The sequence below is a fragment of the Muscardinus avellanarius genome (genome assembly GCF_963383645.1).
Source record: "Muscardinus avellanarius genome assembly, chromosome: 11".
In the NCBI taxonomy this organism is placed as follows: Eukaryota; Metazoa; Chordata; class Mammalia; order Rodentia; family Gliridae; genus Muscardinus; species Muscardinus avellanarius.
The window spans coordinates 52,445,690-52,462,779 of record NC_137797.1 but is presented as its reverse complement, the minus strand read 5'-3'; the positions used below and the strand labels follow the sequence as shown (position 1 = coordinate 52,462,779).

At 40.3% G+C, this 17,090-nt stretch overlaps 1 protein-coding gene across 4 annotated transcripts in view; it reads left to right on the top strand.

Annotated features, from left to right (window-relative positions):
* The window catches only part of MDM2 (MDM2 proto-oncogene), a gene marked incomplete at both ends in the record, with an annotated part of 28,673 nt that extends 15,920 nt beyond the window's left edge, over positions 1–12,753 (top strand). Inside the window, 5 exons of one of the 4 annotated variants that reach the window (XM_080705519.1) lie at positions 92–188; positions 3,212–3,369; positions 8,469–8,624; positions 9,080–9,157; positions 12,178–12,753. In XM_080705519.1, coding sequence (XP_080561645.1) covers positions 92–188; positions 3,212–3,369; positions 8,469–8,624; positions 9,080–9,157; positions 12,178–12,753 — 1,065 coding nt within the window. The remainder of the gene's footprint in view (positions 1–91; positions 189–3,211; positions 3,370–8,468; positions 8,625–9,079; positions 9,158–12,177) is intronic. The other 3 variants (XM_080705520.1, XM_080705521.1, XM_080705522.1) reach the window with 3 other exon arrangements.
* Between the last annotated feature and the right edge of the window lie 4,337 nt (positions 12,754–17,090).

Below are 17,090 nucleotides of genomic sequence, written 5' to 3'. Positions count from 1 at the left end.
CTTGGAAATTAAAAGGTTTTTATAGAAAGCAGAATTTTTAGCTTCCTGTAATTACAAGTTAAGTTTGTCATATTTTATCATGAATGCTTAGGACCCCGTGCAAGAACTACAGGAAGAGAAGCCTTCATCTTCCAATTTGGTTTCTAGACCATCTACCTCATCCAGGAGGAGAGGAATTAGTGAAACAGGTACTTATAAGCTATTTTTGTTTTCTCTAATGGAATTAGTGTTTTTAAGTTTAATGAAATTGTTTTGCTGTTTTGGTTTGTTGAGTTAATTTCTTGAGTTTATAATTTGTAATTTTTGTATTTTTTTTCTGGCTGACTACATACAGTTGGTCTGTGAAGCTAGCAAAGATAAATCTTTTTCATGGAATGTCTTAATTAAATGCAATATTAAATTATTAAATGATTTAATATTAAAATATTAAATTGTAGGCCGGGCGTGGTGGCGCACGCTTGTAATCCCCGCGCTTGGGAGGCGGAGACAGGAGGATCGCGCAGGTTCGAAGCCAGCCGCGCTGGCGTAAGAGACCCTGTTTCAAAAATATAAAATAGGTCTGGGAGCGTAGCCCGGAGGTAGAAGGGCTTCCAGGAACCCCAGTACCACCAAAAAAAAAAAAAAAAAAAAAAAAAAATTAAATTGTTTCATTGACTAAATGCGCTAATTATGTGCAACATATTTAGCAACTTGTTGCATTTAATGATTGCTAAAAAAGATAAATCGTAGCCAGGCGTGGTGGCCTATACTTGTAATCCCAGTACTTGGGAGGCTGAGACAGGAGGCAGGTTCGAAGCCAGCCTCAGCTAAACTTAGTGAGGTTCTCAGCAACTTAGTGAGACCCTGTTTCCAAATAAAACATAAAATAGGTCTGGGAGTATAGCCTGGAGGTAGAAAGCCCCTGGGTTCCACCCCTAGTACCACATACACACAAAAAGATAAATTGTTAATTTATCCTTGTTAATTTGTGTATTGGTATTGATAGCACTGTTGTATCTGTTTATATAAAACAGGCTGCATCTTTATGTATTATAGAAAGGCTTAGAGGTCTTACCCTTGTTTTAATAACTCTACTTCTAGGAATCCATCCTAGGATTATAATCAGAAATTCCAAGGTTTGTGTGTGGAGATACTAACTATAGCATTATTTGTGATTGAAAACCTGCCATATATGGTGATGGAGAATATCATTACTCGAGGTTGACCGTTGTCTGGACCACTTGTGTGGACCTCACTGCAGCAGCTTTCTGACTTTCTTTACTCTTGCTTTTACTATTTCACAGTATTAAAAGAGATTATAAAAGGGTAATTGAAATTATGTTACTTCCCCACTTAGCTACTATCACCTTGGCCTCCACACCCTCCTCAGTTTCACTGTTTCAGCTGTACTGGATATTGGTTCTCAAGTTAAAACTATTTCCTGCTCTGAAATAGCACTCCTCATCTGCCAAGGGTTCTTCTACCTCAGCCTTGTATGACAAACTCATTTTCTGTTTTTGCTTAAATGTGACCTTCTCAGAGAATCATTCTAACCAGTCAGAAAGAAAAGTAGTTTTCTTCTTAGTGTTCTCCTTAGCATTCTGTTTGTTTCCTTGAATTTAGTTTGTAAATAATCTTGGTTGCCTTGATGTTGAAATGTGAGGCTGATGGCTGACCTCACCTTTTCATCCATTGCTAACCGTGGGCAAGACATGAAGCAGATGCTCAAATTTGTGACTAAATGATTCAGTTATGATGAATAGTTTATGAGCCTCTGTTACAGATAACATATTCTGCAGCTGTAAAAATAAAAAAGGCTGCCAGGCATGGTGGCGCACACTTGTAATCCCAGCATTTGTGAGGCTGAGACAGGAGGATCGTGGTTCTTGGCCAGCCTCAGCTACTTAGGTCCTTTGCAACTCAGTGAGGCCCTGTTTCAAAATAAAGAGTAAAAAATAGAGCTGGGGGTGTAGCTCGGAGGTAGAATGCCCCTGGGTTCAATCCCCAGTACTGCGCAAAAAAAAAAAAAAAGGCTAGCAATGATGTAGTTCAGTGGAAGAGCACTTGCCTAGCATGCCCAAGTTATTTGGTTAGTAAGTTTTTTAGATGCATTAAATTTATTTTTTATATTTATTTATTTATTTATTTTTTTTTTGCGGTACTGGGGTTCCTGGAAGCCCTTCTATCTCCGGGCTACACTCCCAGACCTATTTTATATTTTTTTTTATTTGGAAACAGGGTCTCTTAAGCCAGCAGCGAGGCCGGCTCCGAACCAGCGCGATCCTCCTGTCTCCACCTCCCTAGCGCGGGGATTACAAACATGCGCCACCACGCCCAGCAATAGATGCATTAAATTTATTGTGCATTGTGGAGTTAGAGTTTTGAAGAAGAAGATAGGAAAACTTTTTTTTTTTTTTTGGTGGGTGGTACTGGGATTCCTGGAAACCCTTCTACCTCTGGGCTATACTACCAGACACCTATTTTTTTTTTTTTTTAATTTGGAAACAGGGTCTCTTAAGCCAGCAAGGCTGGCTTCGAACCTGCGTGATCTGTCTCCACCTCCCAAGCGCGGGGATTACAAGCATGCGCCACCACGCCTGGCTGAAGATTAGAAAACTTTTTAAAAATATGTTCTGAGCCAGGTGTGGTGGCGCACACTTGTAATCCCAGTATTTGGGAGGCTGAGACAGGAGGATCATGGTTTGTGGCCAGCCTCAGCTACTTAGTGAGGCTCACTGCAACTTAGTGAGACCCTGCTTCAAAATAAAGAATAAAAAAATAGGAATGGGGGTGTAGCTCGGAGGTAGAATGCTCCTGGGTTCCATCCCCAGCACTTGCAAAAATAAATAAATTAATATTAAAACTATTTTCTGTAACTTTTTTTCTGTACCGGGAATTGAACCCAGGGGCATTCTGCCTCCAAGCTATACACCCTGTTATTGATTATTTTCAAACAGGCTCTCACTAAGCTGTAGAGGGCCTCAATAAGTAGCTGAGGCTGACCATAAACCTATGATCCTCCTGTCTCAGCCTCCCAAGTACTGGGATTACACATTTGTGCCACCATGCCTGGCTCTGTAACTCTTCAGATCCAATAAAAGTGACATTTGAAACAGTAATTAACTATTTTCTGTTCAATATCAAAACTAAGTTTCATTACAAATAGATATCTCAATTTCTAAATCAGTCACAGTATAGTGATTTAACAACTCTTTTTCCTTTACATATCCAGAAGAAAATTCAGATGAATTATCTGGTGAACGACAAAGAAAGCGCCACAAATCGGATAGTATCTCCCTTTCCTTTGATGAAAGCCTGGCTTTGTGTGTGATAAGGGAGATCTGTGAAAGGAGCAGTGGCAGTGAGTCTACAGGGACACCACCCCATCCGGTAATGCTCCTATTCCAAATGAAACAAAGCTCTGATTTCCAAAATGTAGTCCTGACTGTCCTAATAAGCAGCACATAATAAGATAGAAGACACACGTATAAGATTGCTGCTGAGCATAGTGGTTAATTTTACCTTCAGATATAACTACTATGTAAATCTCCTTGGCTCTAACCTCACATTTGGGAGAAGGGTAGAAAATAGTGGAATAGCACTGGAATTGGTAAAAGTAGTATAAATACTGTTATTAGTGTCACCCTATGTTAGAGGATCTTTGTGGACCACTGCACCAGTAATAAGTTCAGATATGTTGGAGTATAGAAAAGTCTGGATTTGGAAGTTGACTTTTTAAAAAATAAGGGATCCAGGCATGGTGGTGTGTGCCTGTAATCTTAGTACTTGGGAGGTTAAGATGAGGATCGCAGGTTCAAGGACAGCTTCAACAATTTAGTAAGACTCTCAGCAACCTAGTGAGACCCATTTTAAAACAAAAGTTCAAAAAGAGCTGGGGGAGGTGTGGCTTAGAGGTAGAATTCTCTGGGTTCAATCCCCAGGCTCCCTCACACTAAATAAGTAGAAACAAAACTGGAAATTTGGTTCAAATACATATTTTAGGATTCTAAGGCAAATTTGTCTTAAATATTTTAAGTAAAAATAACTGTTAAGGGGTAGGGAGTATAGCTCAGAGGTAGAGTAGTTGCACTGTAGCATGTACAAAGCCCTGGTTTCAATCCCCAGCACTACAAAATAAACAAAAGCCCTTTTATAAGCCATCAGCAAATAAGTTAGCATAGTCTGAGCTTAACATTTGCCATGCATAGGTCTAGGCATTAGAGAAGGTCTGGTGTTTTTTTTGTTGTTTGTTTTTGTTTTTTTGCAGGTCTAGGGATGGAACTTGGGCATTCGACTTCCGAGCCACACCCACTGCCCCCCCCCTTTTTTATTATTCTTTATTTTGAAACTGGGTCTCACTGAGTTGCAGAGGGCCTAAGTAGCTGAGGCTGTCCGCGAACCGTGATCCTCTGGTCTCAGCCTCCCAAATGCTGGGTTTACAAGCGTGGGCCTGGCTCGAGAAGGTCTGTTTTTACTAGCTTTGTGAAATAGGGTACAATATTGCATGAATGATGAGAAGTTATTAGTACTTTTTGATTATTGATAAAGAACTCCAAAGTAGTCTATTTATCAAGCACTTTTGCTAGCAAAATGCTTGATAAGTGGAATGTTTTCTTCCTCATTAAATATTTGTCTTTAAAATCTTTAAAATTGGAAGCTTGGTGAAGTGATAATGTCTCATGGTTACTTTTCTGGATATTATTGATTATAGTTCTCCAGAACAGGTGAGAGACTGAATTAATTGTTGTAATAATCCTGTTCTTTATGTATTCTGGTTACTCCTACCTATATCATCTACATTTCTTCCAAAGCAGTGATTGTGTAATAGATGTGCACTCCGGAGTACTTAACAGAATTGTTACTCATGTAAGCCACTAGGTGGCATGATGAGCTCCTGCTCAGTCTTTGAGCAAGTTCTTCAGTCAGTAGCCATTTAGGCCAGTTGTATCCAGGCTTCATATTTAGCCCTGGACATACAGCTAGAGTCAGGTAGATATGGTTCCTGCCCTCCTGGAGACAGGCTATCAATATTGAAATAATGGAAACATTAGTCCTATGAAAAGTACAAGTACTTGAGAGCATTTATGTGTGTGACCTGAAAATTGGATCCAGTTAAAGAAAACTTAATACACAAACTTCGAGTTTGGTTAATTTTATCTTTACAAATGGCTTTAAAAGAAAGTTACTGCTGGGTGTGGTAGCACACACCTGTAATTCTGGTACTTGGTAGGCTGAAATAAGAGGATCACAAGTTCAAAGTCAGCTTCAGAAACTTAGTTTCTTAGCATCTTAGAAAAACCTTGCTTCCAAATAAAAAATAAAGATAGGATTGGAGTTGCAGCTTGGAGGTAGAATATCCTTGGGTTTAATCCCCAGCACCACCAGCAAAAATGAAAAAGAAAAAAAAATTTACCATTCGGGTCTCCTATTTTTTTTTTTTTTGAAGTGCTGGGGATAGAAGCGAGCTCTCTGAGTGCTGGGCAAGTAAGTGCCCTACCACTGCTACCTCCCCAGCTCTCATTCAATTTTTTTTTTTTTTTTTGCAGGTCTGGGGATGAAACTCAGGGACATTTGACCTCCGAGCTACATCCCCTGCCCTGTTTTTTTATTCTTTATTTTGAAACAGGGTCTCACTAAGTTACAGAGTGCCTCACTAAGTAGCTGAGGCTATCCACGAACCGTGATCCTCCAGTCTCAGCCTCTCAAATGCTGGGATTACAAGCGTGCACCACCACAGCTGGCTTTATAATTCCATTTTAATGATCTTTAGAGTCTGTGTTCTTGTTTTGTATTTGAGACACTGCCTTGTTAAGCAGAATTAGGTAGAAATTAATTTTGGTTTCTATCCTATACTCTTCTAAAAGTCCTATGTATTAAAAATCTGTGTGATATATACATATATATATATGCACACACATATATACACACATACATACATATATATACACACATACATACATAACACACACAACTGAACCCTGCGTTGCTGTACCACTGAGCTACATCTTCGCTGTTTCTTGTTCTTAAAACATTTTTATTTTGAGACAGAGTCTCACTCAATTTCCCAGGCTGCCTAGAACTTGTGATTTTCTTGTCTCAGTTTTTCAAGTTGCTAGGATTACTGACTTAAATCACTGAACCTAGTTTAAAGCTTTTTTTTTTTTAAGCCAGGCATGGTAGCATAGTCCTGTAATTCCAGTACTTGTGAGGCTGAGACAGGAAGATTACAAGTTTGAGGCCAGCCTCAGCAACTTAGTGAGACTTTGTTTAAGAAAAAAAAAAGTAAGGGTCAGGAAGAAGTGGGGAAATTGCTTGGAAGTAGAAAGCCTCTGGGTTCAGTTGCCAGTATTTAAAAAAAGTGCTGTTTAGTGGCAAATCAAGAATAATGCCTATATCTTGACTCCTAGACCAGTGTACTTTTTTTTTTTTTTTTTTTTTTTTGGTGGTACTGGAGATTGAATTTAGGGTATTCTACCTCTAAGCTATAATCCCAGCCCTTTTTAATTTTTGTTTTGAAACAGGATTTCACTAAGTTGCTGAGAGTGGTGCTGAGTTGCTTAGGCTGGCCTTGAGCCTGTGATCCTTCTGTCTCGGCTGCCCAGGTTGTAGGTGACCACCATTGTGCTTGGCATCAGTGTGTTTTTTTTGTTTTTTGTTTTTTGTTTTTTTTTTTTTTTGGTGGTACTGGGGGTAGAACCCAGGGGCTTTCTACATCCGGGCTACACTCCCAGACCTTTTTTCTATTTTATTTGGAAACGGTCTTACTAAGTTGCTGAGAGCCTCACTAAGTAGCTGAGGCTGGCTTGGAACCTGTGTGATCCTCCTGTTTCAGCATCCCAAGCGCAGGGATTACAAGTGTGTGCCACCATGCCCGGCTAGTGTTTTTTTTTTTTTTTTTTTTTTTAATACTTGTAACCTTCTCTTTATATTCCTTCCTGTAGTCATAGATAGCAAATATTAGGTTGAAAAAAAAATTTTTTTTTGGTAGTACTGGGGTTCCTGGAAGCCCTTCTACCTCCGGGCTACACTCCCAGACTTATATTTTTTTTATTTGGAAATAGGCCCTCTTAAGCCAGCTCAGCTGGCTTCGAACCTGCGCGATCCTCCTGTCTATGCCTCCCAAGTGCGGGATTACAAGTGTGCACCACCACGCCTAGCTAGGTTGAATATTTTTTAAATCCTAAAATGATGACTCAAATACAGACCCAGAATTTTTAAAATCATTTAAAAATTTGGCTGGGCGTGGTGGCGCACGTTTGTAATCCCCGTGCTTGGGAGGTGGAGACAGTAGGATCTTGCAGGTTTGAAGCTAGCCGCTCTGGCTTAAGAGACCCTGTTTCCAAATTTAAAAAGTATAAAAGATAGGTCTGGGAGTGTAGCCCAGAGGTATAAGGGTTTCCAGGAACCCCAGTGCCACCAAAAAACAATCAAAACAGTTAAGTCTATCTAGAATTCTTAAAAATAAGTTATTCTAGAGGTTCATTAAAGCAAATACAAAATTTATTTGTGTATGTGTTACTATCATTCTACCAATCTGAATATATAGATGATTAAGAGAGTTCTTAGTTCTCAAAGTAGCTATAAGTTCAGAATAGAAACATACAGTTATGCTTTACATAATTTATTGTGAGGACACAACCAATAATCATAAAGGTAATTGAAAGTTGAAGATACAGAGGCTTAAAGAAGGATGAGTAAGATTTAGTTTAGTTTTTGCTGTGCTGGGATTGACTTCAGGGCCTTGCATATAGTAGGTAAACACTCTGCCATTGAGCTACACTCCCATTGCTTTCACAGTTTTATTTTGAACTGGGTGTGGTGGTGCACGCTTGTAATCCCAGTAATTGGGAGGCTGAGACAGGAGTTCTGTGGGTTTGCGGCCAGCCTCAGCTACTTGTGAGGCTTTCCACAACTTAGTGAGACTTTGTTTCAAAATAAAGAATAAAAAATAGGGCTGGGTGTGTAGCTCAGAGGTATAATGCCCCTGGGTTCCATCCCCAGTGCTGAAAAATATTTTGAGAGAGGGTCTTCCTAAGTTTCCTTATCCTCTGTCATAAGCCTCCTGAGTAGCTGGGATTTCTGACATGCACCAGGGAGCCTGGCAAGGGTGAGTAAGATTTAGAAACTCATATTATTCCAGTTATTGAGGGAAATTGAGGAAGTTGAATTGTCAAGATTGGTTTAAGAAACAGTCTAGATCTGTCTGGATTGTCCATATTCATTACGGGAGCAGGGTATGTCTGTTTGGAGAGGGAGGAAATGTTAATGTATCATACCATATGCACCTTCACTTCCCAGTAAGTGGCTTTGGCCTTATTCATTTGTATAATGGAGTTTTGAACAGGGAAAATAACATTAATGTAATAACCTGAACCTCTGTTTAGTGGCAGTGCATAGTAATGTGGGACTAGAGGAGGGTTTGTTAGGAAGCTCGCACAGAGGCCAAGAGGTGTAAGCTCACTTTGCTCCCTCTCTTTTTTCCTCCTCAGGATCTTGATGATGGTATGAGTGAACATTCAGCTGATTGGTTGGATCAGGACTCAGTTTCAGATCAGTTTAGTGTAGAATTTGAAGTTGAATCTCTTGATTCAGAAGACTACAGCCTTACTGAAGAAGGACAAGAACTCTCAGATGAAGATGATGAGGTAATTTTTTCCCCTCTAATTACACTAGAAAATTGTTACAATATTTTCCATGTTCATTGGCCTTGATGAGATTAAAGACAGGATCATATTTGCTTAAATCCTTGCCTCTTGATTTGTTTACAATATTGGTTTGTGGACTTGAGGCTTTCATGATTCATTACTCTGCTTTTAAATTCCTCTTCTAATATTAGTTTGCTTTTTAATTTTCTACCTATTTTTCTATATCAATTGAAACTACTCCTTTGATATTTTGTTTTTCCCATTTTTTAATGTTCTGTTGAATTTTTCCATGATGGGTGAATATTTCACTGTCCTGTTTTTCTTCTTTTACTTCATTTGACCTTTGTCTGAGAATTTCTTAGATATAGTAGTAGTACATGCTTAGGACTAAGAACTTTTTCTGATTGAAGAAGAAAAAAGGTGACAAATTGATGCTAATGAATTTCTTTTATTAGGTGTATCGAGTTACTGTGTATCAGGCAGGGCAAAGTGACACAGATTCATTTGAAGAAGATCCTGAAATTTCCTTAGCTGTAAGTATACACACACACACACACACACACACACACACACACACACACACATTTTTTTAAGAAATAATTTAAAAGCTACTGAGGTCAAAATTAGTTTCTAATTTTTTTTTTAAGTCTAATGACATTTTTATTTGTATTAGGGATTGAATAATGCCAGGGGCATACTACCTCCCAAGATACACCCTTAGCCTTTTCTAAAATGTTTTATTTTATTTTGAAACAGGTCTCACTAAGTTGATGAGGACATCACTAAGTTGATAAAGCTAGCCTAGAGTCGGCGATCCTCCTGTCTCAGCCTCCCAAGTACTGGAACTACAAGTGTGTGCCACCATGCCTAGCTGGTTTGTTGTTGTGGAATCTGCCCCTACATTTGTTTAGTTTTATGTGGGGAATTTGAACTTTAATGTATTGGATGCTTTAAAGCATACTCCTCTCCCCCAAACTGCAAGATATTTATGAATCTATGTATGTATGTGGCACTGGGGTAGAAGTAGAACACAAGCATTCTACTTCTGGCCTATAACCCCAGCCCAATTTTATTTTTATTTAGAAACAGTTTCACTGGATTGCTGAGAGTCTCACTACTTGCTGAGGCTATCCTTGAACCTATGATCCTCCTGTCTTTAGGCAAGCACTCTACCACTGAGCTATATTTCTAGGCCCTGATCCTCCTGTCTCTGCCTCCCAAGTACTGAGATTACAAATGTGTCACCACATCTGGCTAAAACCTTTATTTTAGTTTAAGAACTAGTAGAAATATCTTTGACCACATTTTTTTATTTTTGAGGTGTTGGGGATGGAACCCAGATACATTCTGTCAGCCCTGTTTTATTTTTTATTTTTTTGGTGGTATTGGGGGTGGAACCCTTCTACCTCCGGGCTATACTCCCAGACCTATTTTATATTTTTATTTGGAAACAGGGTCTGTTAAGAAACTACATGATCCTCCTGTCTCCACCTCCCAAGCACAGGGATTACAAGCATGTGCCACCATGCCCAGCTATTTTTTATTTTTAAACAAGGTCTCACTAAGTTGCTGAAAGCCTTCACTAAGTTGCTGAGGCTGTCTTTGAACTTTTTTTTTTTTTTTTTTTTTGTGGTACTGGGGTTCCTGGAAACCCTTCTACCTCCGGGCTACACTCCCAGACCTATTTTTACATTTTTATTTGGAAACAGGGTCTCCTAAGCCAGTGGGCACGGCTGGCTTCGAACCTGCGTGATCCTCCTGTCTCTGCCTCCCAAGCGCGGGGATTACAAGCGTGCGCCACCACGCCCGGCCTGTCTTTGAACCTTTGAACTTCCTGTGTTGGCCTTCCAAGTACTGGGATTACAAGAGTGTATCACTATGCCTGTCTCTATCTTTGACAACTTGAAAAAACCAGTGTGGGAGAACAAATAGTCTCTACCCTATTGCTGCTGTTACATCATTTGTCAGGAAGCCTAAAAGTGGTTGTGTTATTCATGTTGTAATAGGAAGGACCTCTTGTGGTAATTTCATATATAAAGTATCCTTAGATAAGAACCATGCTTGAGTGAAAACAAGGATATGTTCAGTACAAAATGGGGATGTGGGGGAGCTTGTCGTCCCAGTTGCATTGTGGAGAGGGAAGTCAGAACAAGGAAGAAGCACTGAGCAGTTGCAGAGGGGAGAAGACAGGAGAGGACAGATAATTCTTGGGCACACACTTTGGGTTTTGTCCAAGGATGGTGGTGCTTAGCTGGCTATGGATGCTCAGAAGAGTGGTTTTGGCATTCCCTTTGTGAGTGGAGCTAGGGAACACTTCTTACGGAGTTAGAGCTCTCCTTACAGAGTCACTATTGGGTTGGGAGAATTTTCTATAGGAGAGACAGGGTCATCTAGGTTGAGAAGATTCCAGGGCTCAGTGTCCAGAATTGAGTCCTTAAGGGAGTGGATACAAGCCTCAATAAAGAGGAAAAGATCACTTCAACTAAGGGAACCAGCTGGGTCTGTGCCCTCATACAGCTAACTTTATTGTTACATGGTTTTATATCACAATAAATGTATTTTCAGTTTGGAAGTTTTAGTGTGGTAAGGCTGAAGAAAAGTGCTTATAATCAAATACTTGAGAAAAGGCTGTTACACATTGACATCCCCCCTTCTGCCTAGTGCTAGGAATTAAACTCAGGGCCTTGTTCATGCTAGGCAAGTACTCTACCACTGAGCTACATCTCCACCCCAGTGTTGATTGGTTTTTTTTTTTTTTTTACTTTTTAATTTAAAATTTTTTGAGGTATATGTTTTTTCTTTGTGATGCTGGGGACTGAATCCAGGGGTCAAACAAATGAATATTTATTACCTTGGAGAGAGAGAGAGAGCGCGCGTGTGTGTATTACCTAAAACCTAGCCCAGTACTAGGTGGCACACACTAGTAATCCCAGTACTTAGGAGGCTGAGACAGGATTGCAGGTTTGTGGCCAACTTCAGCTTTAGTGAGACCATCCACAACTTAATAACACTCTTTTTCAAAATAAACTAGGGCTGGAGGTGTAGCTCAGAGGTAAAATGTCCCTGGGTCAATCTTCAGTAACACATTCATATTCTCCCACTCCCTCTCCCTCTCCCTCTCCCTCTCCCTCTCCCTCTCCCTCTCCCCCTCCCCCTCCCCCTCTCTCTCTCTCTCTCTCTCTCTCTCTCTCTCTCTCTCTCTCACACACACACACACACACACACACACACACACACACACACACACAGACCTAAAATTTACTGTTAATAAATTTCCAGCAAAATGTCCCTGGGTTCAGTCCTCAGTGACACACGCACGCGCGCACACACACACACACACACACACACACACACACACCTAAAATTTGCTTTCAGGAAATTTTTATTATATGATATTAAGTATATTTCTAATGCTGTACATGTTGACAGTTTTATATAAAACATGACGGAAAGTGAACTGGTACATTTTACCTTAGACATATCAAAGTTACTGTCATTGTTGTGCTAGTAATTAAAGGGTTATAGAAACTAACTTCATTTTGTTTTATTGAAGGACTACTGGAAATGTACTTCATGCAACGAAATGAATCCTCCCCTGCCGAGACATTGCAACAGGTGTTGGGCCCTTCGTGAGAATTGGCTTCCTGAAGATAAAGGGAAAGATAAAGGGGAAATCCTTGAGAAAGTCAAACTAGAAAGCCCAACACAGGCAGAAGAAGGTTTGGATGTGCCTGATGGTAAAAAAACTACAGGGAATGATTCCAGAGAGTTATGTGTTGAAGAAGATGACAGTACAGTCACACAAGCCTCTCAGTCACAAGAGAGTGAAGACTATTCTCAGCCATCAACTTCTAGTAGCCTTATTTATAGTAGCCAAGAAGAAGTTGATGAGATTAAGAGGGAAGAAACACAAGACAAAGAAGAAAATATGGAATCTAGTTTTCCCCTTAATGCCGTTGAACCTTGTGTGATTTGCCAAGGTCGACCTAAAAATGGTTGTATCGTTCATGGTAAAACTGGACATCTTATGTCATGTTTCACATGTGCAAAGAAGCTAAAGAAAAGAAATAAGCCCTGTCCAGTATGCAGACAACCCATTCAAATGATTGTGCTGACATATTTCAACTAGCTGATTTATAAAAGTAGAATTATATATTTCTAACCCTAAAAATTTAGACAAGATGGCTTTTATTTTTATTTACATTTATCACAGCAAGAAAATATCTCCCTGTGAAATTCTTTGTGGTGTAATTACCTACTTGAGGAGAGGAGGAATGGTGAATATTCACTTTTAGGAATTTCTACTTTCTTTTAAAAATGTAAGATGTTTAAATGTAAATTAGTACCTTTCATATGAGAAGAAAAAACATGTATAAATAAGAGAGTTAATATTTAAATTTTAGATACTCTGAAACTCTGCAATCCTTAGTTTCTCTGTTCTTTCAGAAGTTGGTAGTTATTTGGTGCTATGTAAGTAAAAATGTACTCCTTACTCTCCAGCTTCTCCCATATATAGTAAGGGAAAGATAGTGATGAAGTTTTCAGTTGAGAATAGCTATTATTTACCCTCGAGACAAAATTTTTTCAAAGCTCCCTTGTAAAGTGTGGAATTTTCTTGAAATCACCTGGCATATGAGGCCCTTTATACACCTAATTTTAGGATTTGGTGGAATCTATTACTTCCTGTAAGCTGGAAGACAATTCTAAGACACTTTGAAGCATCTCCTTGGGCTAGGTAGGTATAGTTCCTGAGAATTCTCTACATTTTAGGCCTTGGCCAACAGCCAATTTAAAAGCCATGAATTCAGAAAGATTGATTCAGAAATCTGATACACAGAACTGTTCGTCTTATTACTTTTTTTTAATGGTACTGAGGATTGAATCCAGGGTGGTCTATCACTGAACTATACTCCCAACTTCCTCCTCCCTTTTATTCTCTTTGAGAAGGTTCTGTGAAGTTGCTAGGGCTGGCCTTGAACTCAGTCCTCTTGCCTCAGTCTTTTGAGTTGCCAGGATTACAGGTGTGTGCCACCATCTGACAACTGTTCATTTTAAAATCTAAATGGAAAGGTTCCAACTTCTTGCTCTCCAGAAATGATGTATCAGTTTTCTTCAAGAAAGACAGGGTCAAAAGATGCATTCTAAAATGATCTAATTATGTAGATTAACTTCTTGATTATAAGAAGAACCTTTAGCAAAATAAAATAGCCACCTTGATTTAAGACCCCAATGTTTTCTCCCATGTATGATAGATGAGGACAGTAAAATTAACTGAAGCGTAAGTTTAGAATGGGATCACAGGATAATTTTGTATAGTCTGCTACTAACAGTACATTGTTGGCTTAAACTTCCAGAGTGCCATCGCCTTATAACTTATCCATCTATACATTTTTATGTAAGAAACAAATGCCTTTAGCTTTGGCAGTCCTCAAATATGAAGTTTTATTAATTTGTGATTTACAGTATTTTGACTAAGAAGAGAGAGGATGGACTAAGAAGAATCCATCCTTTTTGGGACAAGTTATAGTAATAGGTTATGCATGGGTGTACATAAGCAGTGAGTGCTGTTTACTCAACAGCATTACTAGTGGGGCGCTAAGGGTGTCTACAGTGCCTTCTGTGGAGTCAACATTCAACTGCAAATGGCGCCCAGTTTTACAATCCATAAATAACTAATGTAGTCTTGTCTAAATTTTTAGGATTAGTATACATGTTATTTATTGATTTACAAATAAATGATTTATTAAATTATTAAAAATTGCTTCAAGAATGTGATTATTGGATCTTCTAAATAACTTTCATCATAACCTACGTGGATGATACAAGTCTGGATGTTTCGTTGGAAGTGGCACACCCTCCTGCTTTGGAAGTACACACATCACTGGGCAGCCTGGTGCAGTTTGGAACTTCTAAGACCTTGAGTAAGAGGAAATTGATGTAGCTGGCTAGTAGGGACAGGAATTGCTGTTCACTTGGGTCACCACATGGCAGGCTGGCTTTGCTGACCTCTTGATAAGTGAATACCCTGCTGTAATTACCTTTTTACTTTTCTTGTTCTTTTCTGTCCTGTCCTGTGTGTGTTGTGGAGACTGCCCCAGGTCTCATGTTCCTCCTGTGTTCTACTACTGAGCTTTATCTCCAGCCTTTTTTAAAAATCTGAAATAGGGTTTTGATAAGTTGCTTAGGCCAATCTTGAATATGGGGTCTTCCTGTCTCAGCCATGCAAGTGAGTAGCTAGGATTATGAACATGTGCTGCAAGACTCGGCTTTCTTTAGTCATTTTTGAAACTAAATTTAACAAGAACTTCTTGATTGTGATATGTGTATATAGGTGCATGATAAGAATTTGAATAAATGAATCAGTGTTTGGGCCTCAATGCCAGGGAATTAGTTCTAGGCCTCATTTAGCTTAGGTTTTAAAATTTTCTAATAAAGGTTTTATTTATTTCTTGTGGTATTGGGGATGGAACCCAGGGATATTCTACCTCCGAGCTCCACCCCCACCCCCTAGTTTTTATTCTTTATTTTAGAACAGGGTCTCAGTTGCATATGGCCTCACTAAGTAGCTGAGGCTGTCCTTGAACCACGTCTCAGCCTCCCAAATGCTGGGATTACAAACATGTGCCACCATGCCCGGCTTCCTAATAAGGGTTTTAAAGGTGCTAATGAGTGTAGTTCTGTAGATTCCTCATGCATGCAAGTTCTCATGGCATTATATTGTGGAAAGTTTATAGTTATACTTTAATTGGATGCTAGTTTTGCTTTAGTATTTACTGAAAATTTCAGCATAGTACCAATTCGTGTAGGCTGGGGGTATAGGTCAGGTTGCGTGCTTGCCTAATATGTGTAAGGCCCTGGGTTCAATTCTCAGCACTGCAGAAAAGTTTAAAAGTTTTTGACCAGCTGGGTGTGATGGTACATGATTATAATCCCAGTATTTGGGAGGCTGGGACAGAGTTGAAAGCCAGCCTCAGCAATTTAGCTAGGCCCTCAATAACTTAGACCCTGTTTCAAAATTAAGAATGAAAAATAGGGAGAGTACCACTTTCAGGCTTTCCAGCATGCCCAAGGCATGCCACTTTTTTTTTATTTCTTATTTTGAAATAAGAATTGCTAAAGCTACACCAAGCTATTAGTTTTAATTTCCCTATTCAACAAATTCTAGTTGAATAGAGGAAAAAGCCCACAGTGCTATTAAAACTAACAGTTTTGGCATCTCAGATGGGACATGTGGCTCAATAATAAATTTTAAGTAATTTCCACAGGACTTAATGGCCTGGTGATTTGGTGGGCAGCAGCAGCTTCAGCTGTAGAGCTTTGTGACGACTGTAGAGCAGCTTCTTGCACTACTGCCTCTCTGAAAGTGATTTCCATGGCATCTTGGTGGGTTCCTCCATGCTGCTGCACCCTAAAGATCAGTCAGTGTATCAACACATTTCCCTTGTTGCCATGGTGGCGGCGGCAGCCCAGGAGGTGCTGGGCAGGGCAAGCCGCAGGCCAGGGGTCCTACTCAGCACTGGGCCCTGCAAGAGTTGCTTTCAACCACAGTGGCAGCCAGCAAGTAGACAGTCCCGCAGCCCCATGAGCAGAGTAGAGGGGAAGTACCGCTAACACCCATTCACGCCTGCCCCCCAGTGGTTCTTGGGAGGGGATGGGTGGCTCTGCAAACACCACTGTTACCTGAGCCAGGAGTCCCTGGCCACTGGAGTGCAGCTCCAGAGGTCTGGGATCCTCAGGGACCTATTACCACCAGGTGAGCTTTCAACCTGCTCTGTCACTATAATTCCTACAGGAACCAGTGTCCTCTGTGTCCTGGGGTCCTCTCTTCTATCACCTAACAGCGTAGGCCGTCAGTGGCTTCCTGTGCAGTTAGAACATCTGTGTGGTTATCTCTTGTTCATTGGCAGTTTTAGGCTTCTGTATCTAGCCAATGCAACTTTCTGAGGCAGAATAATGAAAAACAGGGACCGCCCACCCTCGAGAGTCCAGCTTTGCTAGCTATAATCTGCCCACGGCTGATGAGAATATTCTGGGAAATACAGTATTTTATTACCTGGTAGCACCAAAATTTCTAAGCTTTAGGAGGAATATAGAGGACCTCATCCGGAAAGGGGAGGAATGAACTGAGGCAGGGTCTGGGTCGGCTCAGGCCCACACTCTTCAGAGGCCCACCCCAGCGAGCTGTGAGAAGCCACAATCATGAAGCTCTCGCGTAGTGATTAGCTAGACTCACCCTGGCTGAGCTTCACTTCATAGGGTGCAGGCTGGGATGTGCTGGGGAGGCAGGCGACCTTCTCAGGACAGAATGGTAAAACCCAACTCTCTCATATGGGGTCCCAGCAATATCCTCTTAACTCTGGGATAGGTTCGATCCCCAGATCTTAAAAGAGCTCTCATTTTCTTCTGCCTTCAAATGTGGGCACAGTACTTGCTGGGGGATCAGAAAACTTGGTCACTGCAGGGAAG